Source organism: Mya arenaria, chromosome 17 (genome assembly GCF_026914265.1).
Source record: "Mya arenaria isolate MELC-2E11 chromosome 17, ASM2691426v1".
Lineage (NCBI taxonomy): Eukaryota > Metazoa > Mollusca > Bivalvia > Myida > Myidae > Mya > Mya arenaria.
The window spans coordinates 26,785,688-26,794,400 of NC_069138.1; the positions used below are offsets into that span (position 1 = coordinate 26,785,688).

Below are 8,713 nucleotides of genomic sequence, written 5' to 3' on the forward strand. Positions count from 1 at the left end.
AAAAAGTTTACTTATACAACTGTATTTTTGTATATTTATATTTTCAATTTCTATTTGCCGCTTTTTTTTTTAAAAGGAGTTCATACAAAATCACATTCTGTCCCTAATATGATATTTATCTTGACACAGACAATGTGTCAAGTGGGCTAAATTAACTTTAGTTAAGGACAAGCACTATAAGGCTGACGAGTAGAATGGTTTGACGTACAAATGTATTATTTAATTTCGAGAGATAATTAACTGACAAAGCAACGACTAAGGTTGTTTTTAAACATAAATAAAAACGCCGTAGACAAAGCAACTAAAAGACATTTTTTCTTAATTTATTTGCTGTGTATGTACATAGAAGTTATTCCTTCTTCCTGCGGACGTTCTTTCTGATGGCCACAGGCTTCTGGCTCTTCAGGATGGCGCTGGCACGACGGACAGCCGCCTGTGGGAATGAGAGTTGTCAGAGTAATAATTTTCAAGAACAAAGGAATATATTTTAACTTAGACATGGACCCCGTTGGAAATAAGCTTTTGTACTTGTGCAATGCTTTAATGGTTATCCTGTGCAATGTCATTTATTATGTTAAACTTTATTGGTAAAACTTTATTTATTAATAAATTAAGAAAGCTTTATGATTAACACCAGAAGTAATACTTGTTTTAGTAGATCTAGTATTATGTATTTCATGTTAAACTTTCTGTGATATAACTTATTAAGACTCTAAATATCATGCAAATACAATATGTGATATATCTTACATCATGTAAAATGTACTGTTATTGACATAGTGCATGAATAAAACTACTTCTACACCTGATCAGCCCTGCGCTCGTGTTGGGAATCAGATTTTTATTGATTAATTTTTTATTTTCGATTATCCAAGATTGTAAATCTTACATTCCAGGCAAAGTTTTTGAAGTACATGCTCATTATTAAATATTTTATAACAAATATTCTTTAAACTTTTCTGATATGTCCTTAATATTATTTTCAATCATACGGCATTGATTAAAAATTACATTAATAACAATTCAAGAATCTATGTACTGGTAGTCACCGATGATAACTTTTTCACAAAAAATTCCCTACACTGGTGAAATGCTTTCTAGACTTCCTCAAATTTTTTATTTTATATAGCAGAATTTGTCAAAAGTTTGATGCCAAGCAATGGTGAAAAAAAATCAGGCTTGTTCAATAAAAACTTATTTTGGTGATTGCATCAACATTCAGTCCTATTTGATTCCAGAATGCTTTTCTGAATAGATTCATTGGACACTACAATTGAAATTAAGGCTTTGATGTTATAGTTAACAAGTTTTTTAATAAGATCAGATTTTGTTGCTATTAAAAACAAAATGCTTTAAGATTTGATATAAACAAGAATAAGCATGTACATATTCAAGTCCATATAAAGTCAGTAAGTTAATTCAAAAGTCTATAAATCCATTTATAATTATCTTACTTTAAAAAGAAAAAACCCTTATGGTTAAAATCCTCCTAAAGTAAATTACAAACAAAGAAATTTGTAACATTATATTAGGAAGCAATTAATAATGATAAGTCAACACAGTAATAAATCATCCTGTGACTCTGAGAGTGCTCAAGCTCGGTAACTGTTTGTAACAATCAAACAAATTTTCAACCATCACGCACCATTTTCAAGTCCTTCCTGTAGCTGCCCTTGCGGATCGTGTTACGGATCGTCTCTAGGGTTTTGCGTCCACCTTTCTTTAGCTCCACACGGTTGTATGTCACATTTGGACGTCCACGGACTACAAGTAACAACATCTATTTGTATTTGAAAGCATTTTAAAGGTTACATATATTATTTACCTGTAAACAAATCATTTGCTTTTTTTGGTTTTGATCATTAAAGTCAAATGAGCTAAATATAATAATGCTTTGAAATTTATCAAATATTCATTTTTTTGCATCAACTTATATTGTGTGTCTTTAAGCAAAAACTGCCATATTAGGACCATATTTTTTTACCAGCCACCCAAAATTAGTCAATCATCCCCAGATTCTTGGTTGAAAATTTCAAGGCAACAAACATGTTACTATAACACAGCTTTTATACAGATGGACCAGTATACATCTACAGTTTCACTCAGTATGACAACCAACTTTCAGTACAAGCAAATCTTCACACGAGTATTTCCCCAACAAACAGTTACCCATGTTTGGAGTCTACAATGACCATGTTCATGACTGACTTGGATAGCAATTCAGAAGATTGCCTAAATGGTTTAACAAATAAGTTTAATTCTAGACGAAAAATTTGTGTATTAGTGAAGGACATTCAACCTTTTAAAGACAGTGGTCAAAATTAAAAGAAGCTCTGCAAGGGCAAAAATCTTTCCCGGCTTGTTCAAATTCTGGATCTTATAAAGCAGAGCTGGTTAAAAATTTGTTTACAATAAGCACTATTTTAAGAATTCAGGGTTGTTTATTTAATTGGCTGTTTTCCATGACTGTTAAAATGACCTTTATGTGAATATGAGGCATGACTACAGTGTGGTCCTAGTAAGGATGAGAACACTGTTGTGATGGCTGTCTTGGTCTTATTTTAGGGCATTTTCAGAATGAGAACTTTCTTTCTTCAATAAAAACTTATCAGAGTTCGTGAGTGATGTTAAAATTCTTAGTCCTGCATTTCAATGAATTTGAAAATGGTCAGAATATCACATTCTGACAGTGACATGTGGAGAGAATTCTAGGAGCAGTTTGATGTTGCACTTGTTGAAAATCTCTCCAGTCCAAGGAATTAAACTGCTTCTAAGATTACTGATAAAACGCCCGGAAGCTTGTCAACTTTCTGTGAAATGCAAACTAGTTCAATTAACCAACCTGTTGGTTTCTTGGTAACCAGGACGACGCCCTTGTTGTCCTTGGTTGGCTGAACACCGACTGTCCTCTTGTTGATGAATCCGTTGTAGCGGAAAGAGTTACGGGACCTCAGGTTGTTGGGCTCCTGTGGAAATGGGCAAGATTTTCTATATAGCGAGGATGAACAGGTAACATAAGCTCTATTGAGCTCATATCAGGGGTTCTAATACATGAAATAAGTTGATTCTGAAAAATAGCTGGGGGTATAAAAGATTCATGCCCAAAGCTGAGTCAAGGCGCTTGGGGTATAAAAGATTCATGCCCAAAGCTGAGTCAAGGGGCTAAGGCCCTTTTGCAATTGCTTCAAAAGACTTTATATAAAAATTGAAATGTACTTCCTTCTGTTTTGATGCATATGTCTGAGCAAAAACCAAACTACATCTGTTCAATAGTCTAAAGTTAAAGGCTCTTAATCCTGTTTCAGGATTATTCCTGAAACTTAGAACAGTCGTCATGTGAAGATACAAATTACATTTTTAAAACCTGCTATATACATTACCAATTTTGACACTGTCTTTAAATACCATGTCGACAAATATTCTGACCAAGTTGATGAATTGTTGTATTTAAGACACAGAAAAAAAACTTGTGGCACAAAATTGATCAGACACAAGTCTGCAGTACATAGTTTGTAAATTAGAATTACCCTGCTGTAGGTCTGTCTGTTGCCCTTCAGGATAAAGGCGGAGTTGTTCCTGATGATTCCCCACACAAGGTCTGGTGACACGGACATCTTGGCTTACTGCAAAAGAAATTTGAAGAAATAGTAATATTATATAAATCTGTCTGCCAATTTACACTTAATGCTTATTCCTTCATAACGCTATTCCTCCATATCAATATACCTAAGTCACTAAGTCAGCTCAGCATTTATAATAATAGACTGTCTTAATGTAGCTTGCGGGACTGGTATGACGGAGGATTGTTATCCCCTGCCTTTTTTGGAGAAAGGGATATATCAATGGTAGACGTGTGCGTATCTTGTCGGGAGCATAACTTGGAAAAGTGTTGACTTCAAACTTCATGTACTGATAGATCACATTGAGAAGCCAATAACCATAACTCTATGTGCATTATTTTTTAGTTATTGTCCTTTGCTTAATACTTGTTATGTGTCCAGCACATAAATGGAAGCCTTTGAGGTACCGGTTTTGACTTAAAACTTCTTATTCAGATGTATCTCATTTCCGAGAAGAGTGGTACACAGTAACAATTACTCTTGGTGCAGTATTTTTTAACCCCGGTTAGTTATTGCCCTTTGCTAATTTCTATACTTATTTTTGTCCGGAACAGAACTTTAAGTCTTAAGACATATTGACTTCAAACTTCATATACAAATTGATCTCATTTATTGAGAAGTGCAGTGCATAGGAACCATAACTCTGGCTGCAGTATTTTTTAAGTAATTGCCTTTGTTTATTTTCATACTTATTTTTTTGTCCGGAGCATAACTTGAAGTCTTCAAGGTATTTACTTCATACATCATAAACAGATATATCTCACTAAGGAGAAGTGCAGTGCATAGGAACCATAACTCTGGCTGCAGTATTTTTTAAGTAATTGCCTTTGTTTATTTTCATACTTATTTTTTTGTCCGGAGCATAACTTGAAGTCTTCGAGGTATTTACTTCATACATCATAAACAGATATATCTCACTGAGGAGAAATGCAGTGCACATGAACCATAACTCTGGCTGGATTCAAGATAAAACAAATAATGTGTTATTAACTTAAGTCTTTACTGTATTATTAATGGCCCATTGCGCTTTGTTTGAACTTATCATTTACCATATAACTAAATTACTGACTTGAGCGTTGTTTTTTATTCTAGAATTTTTAATAATTAGTAAATGATGTGTTGAGGTATATTGTTCAAGAGATAAAAGGTCATCTGATAAATTTATTGTTTTTGTTTTTAATTGCGGCCAGAGACTGCTTAGCATAATTTCTTCCAAGTCGAAACTGATACAAATGATACATGATGATGCAAAAGGCAACATTAGTTCACTTCGTAATGACAGACTATGATCCTTTACTAATTTGTATTCATTTGGTACCTACAAAAACCCAATTTTTTTTTGTAAATTATTCTGTGCCTGTGTATATGCATGAGTTTTGGTTTATTTCACGCGGTATTGCATATTAAAATCACAGTTTAATTATCGGGAAATAAAATAAGTAAGAAAATGCTAATTTCATTTAATGTAGATAAATTCTAAATGACCTTATTTATTCCGTTAAGTGATGTTTTTATAAAATTTGTAAAATATAGCCAAAAGTTTCAATCAATTTATCACGTGAGAATGGCCAGAACACCATCCAGTCATTTTCCCCCCTCAACAGGTGATTTATTGTAGTCTACTGATGTTAAATATGGAAACATTGTCATTTTTCTGGCAGAATGTTGTGAGCAAACCTAATGTTTCGGGAAACATGGAGCTACTAATTATATGCTATATGAAAATCAGGTGTTTCGTGTCATTTACAAGTTTCCCTACATCATATTAAATTCTTTTTTATATCTAAACGATTCTATGTTTAGTATGTTGTCTTGATCACCGCAACATGTCAAGTTTAATATAGAATTCTAACTTTGCTTTAGTCATAGCTTCCATGACTTGTTTATTTCCTTTTCAGAGCTATTGACTTTAAAAAATACATAGTCATGGGTAACTGCCCTTTTAGAAACTACTATTAACTTTCAACTTTTATTCAAATAAATGCAAAGTCCTGCAGTACAGCAAAATATAAATTATTAAATATAAATCACGTTAACAATGCAAAACAACTTCAAAAGCATAAGTATGTTTTCTAAATAGTTATTAGTCATAACAGCATTCTTCTTGAAAAATATTGAATAATCAGTTGTATTGAGATAATAATCCAATCAAAAGATACGATTTATTTTGTATTTATGTATTTCTAAGAGAGATATAAAAGTATGATTAATACAGGAGACAAACAAAGGTATTAAATTAAAAGAAGTTTTATAATAAGATCAAGGTAATACAATGGGCTTGGAAAAAGGCAACAACATCAAACAAACAAAACTTCAACCAGTCAATGTAATAGTAGTTACCAACAATTATGTGAAATGAAATCTGCCTGATTACAAAATCCTTAACACTTGACAGGAGTAACGTTTAACAAAGTATAAGTATTGCTATTGCTAAGTTGTTATTATACATATTTTATACCATGTATATTTATGGTAAATATGAATCAGTATCAGAATGTAGCTTTTACTTTTAAAGGGGCGGTCTCACAGATGATAAAATAGCGGAAAAAAAAGAATTGTCGAACAGAATGTAGTTTTACTTTTAAAGGGGCTGTCTCACAGATGATAAAATAGCGGAAAAAAAAGAATTGTCGATAAATGACAAACTTGGCATCGATGTGTACAATGCATTGAAACTTACTAACTGAAGTACCACATAGTTTACAATTTATCTAAGTTCAGCAGTTATTTCATATTTTTCCATTAAAAAAGATAACTGGGTAAGTCTACCAGGTAGAATTCATTCCATATGCGTGATTGGCTAGTCGGTGTTATCACGTGATATTAACGAGGTAGGTGTATAGCTTAATTATGTCACCCGATTAGAGTAAGCCTTAATAGCTCAGTTAGTAAGACGTTGGACTTCAATTTTGGGGACGCGGGTTTGAACCCGGTCTCGGAGACATTTTTTTTTTTACATTTTGGTACTTTTTTTTACAATAATGATATCAAAGCGTAACACATTCTATTAGATAATTGTCCTGAGATTCGTTACAGAAAACAAATATTTTTGATGCCAATCTGTGACACAGTCCCTTTAAGGTTAATATCAAATTTAAAGACAATGCCCCCATAGGTATATAAATATTAAAGGTAGTGATACATAGCTGGATTAATTATTTTTATCAGCCATTTGAAATACAGTCAAAACTCAACACAGTGCAGAGAAAATGCTATTATAGGTTTCATTCAACAACAGTCCAGATTTTTAATCTATATAATTTCAAAAAATCAAATGCTTCTGTTCAAGAATTCATACACATAACAAAATGAGAAAATAGTATTGGTTTAATTCCAAGCACATTTACTGTAACCAAAATGTATTTCATTTTACAGGCTATATATAAAGTAGGAAAAATATCAAACAGAGGTTTGGCTCTTGAAAAGCAAATTTATCAAAACAATATGTGCAGAAAATTGTTTATAGAAAAAAAAGATTCATAATATATAATGGTACAAAAAAGACAAAGTCTTCTACCGTAAGTTGTGACTTATTTTCGCTGCACGAGCCCATCATGTTCAGTCGTATAAGGTTGTATTTTTGAAATGCTGACTAAAACATGTATACATTTCATTATTAAATACAGCCATAACAGTGCATTTTGTGTATGAAAAAAAAAATTGAAACGTTTGAAAACTTTGATGTTATTATTTTTTTAACAGTAATTAAAAAACTTCATTTAAAAAGATGAATTGGTCTAACAAAAGATGTAGGAAGTCCATATATTTTTGAATACAAACAGCTAAATTTGAGCAACAAGGCTGTCTGGTACTAATACTATAGAGATGGACTTGTCCATTAGACTTTGCCCCAGCCTGTTTATAGTCAGAATTTTGTTACTGAACCAGACAGATAACAGTTTAGTTCACAATGTGTTGAAAAAAAAACTGGATTTAAAAAAAAGTCATTTAGGAGTCAAGAAAAAGATCCTATATGGGAATTTTTTTATCAAAAATTATTCATGCATGTATGCTTGACAGAAATGTCTAGGTCTTCAACATGTAGTTAAGTTTTGATATGGGGTTCACTTCAGGCAAGCCTTTTCAAAACGGAGCAGGACAACAGAAGTGTGAGCCATACAGGGCACTTTATCATCAGAAAACCAATATAGACTGGACAGTGTGAAAGAAACCAGCCACGCCACCAGTTTTGCCTCTGCTGTCCAAGAGGCGCCAGCTTTGCCACTAGCTTCCTGAGGGGATAGCCCACAAAAGGTCAAGTATGCTCCAAGACCATAGACTTGCTAAATACAAGGGGTCCGTCAGACCAGGGGCCCAAGCACAGGACAAGGCAAAAAAATATGGAGATTGATCACTAAAAGGCAAAGTTATAGATAAGGTGCTTATTTGTGTAAGTACACAATTAAAATAAAAGAAAGCGCACTCATTTTAAAATTGATGAGAAAAAAAATGCACAAGAAAACGCAATTTTTTAAAAGGGACATGCAATTAAATGAAACATGAGAATATGAAACTTATTTCATCTAATTCGGCAAACATGATTTGGTCAATTTATTTAACTCACTGACAGTTAAAAATAGATAATCGTTTTCATAATTGGCTTTAAAACGGGTAAATATGATGTTATATGATTATAGACAGATGCAGGTGGAAACTCACATGTCCATATGCAAGCTTTCCCCCAAACATGTCAAGAATGAGGTCTGTATTACCAACTGAGTCAAACATAATAACACATTATTTAAACCCACCACTATCATTGAAGATTGTTGGTAACATATTGGATACATTAATTACAGAATCAGAGCTGTCGTGTGATGCTAAAGGTTGCGCAGGGGCAATAATTGATCAGATAAAAATCACAAGTTTTAAGTTATATTAAAACAAATGATGCTTTAATTAACACAATGTTTAGATTAATGCCATAATGATATTTTAATGTTATATTATATATCATACTGCTCTAGTCAATTTGTGTTGCAAGTTATTGTCATAATGATATATTTTGTTTATGTCATAGCAAGATACACAGTTGTTCTAGTCATTGTTAGTTAATACTTAGTGTTAAATGTGTTCGTTTTGGATTTTAGTTT

The 8,713-nt window shown here is 32.5% G+C and overlaps 1 protein-coding gene across 1 annotated transcript; it reads right to left on the minus strand.

Moving 5' to 3' along the window:
* Positions 1-309: 309 nt before the first annotated feature.
* Positions 310-3,658, minus strand: LOC128222720 (60S ribosomal protein L28-like). The gene is made up of 4 exons (XM_052931814.1): positions 3,528-3,658; positions 2,843-2,966; positions 1,646-1,764; positions 310-433 (listed from the first exon to the last, which is right to left on the minus strand). Exons 1-4 carry the CDS (start codon positions 3,612-3,614, stop codon positions 350-352), a joined length of 414 nt encoding a protein of 137 aa, XP_052787774.1. The 5' UTR covers positions 3,615-3,658; the 3' UTR covers positions 310-349.
* Positions 3,659-8,713: the final 5,055 nt, after the last annotated feature.

Coding starts and splice junctions, on each gene's coding strand:
- LOC128222720 (XM_052931814.1), bottom strand. CDS start 3,614: ATGTCCGTGTCACCAGACCTTGTGTGGGGAATCATCAGGAACAACTCC. Junction 1,765..2,842: donor GGTTACCAAGAAACCAACAG/GTTGGTTAATTG, acceptor TGTTACTTGTAG/TCCGTGGACGTCCAAATGTG. Junction 434..1,645: donor ACAGGAAGGACTTGAAAATG/GTGCGTGATGGT, acceptor TCATTCCCACAG/GCGGCTGTCCGTCGTGCCAG.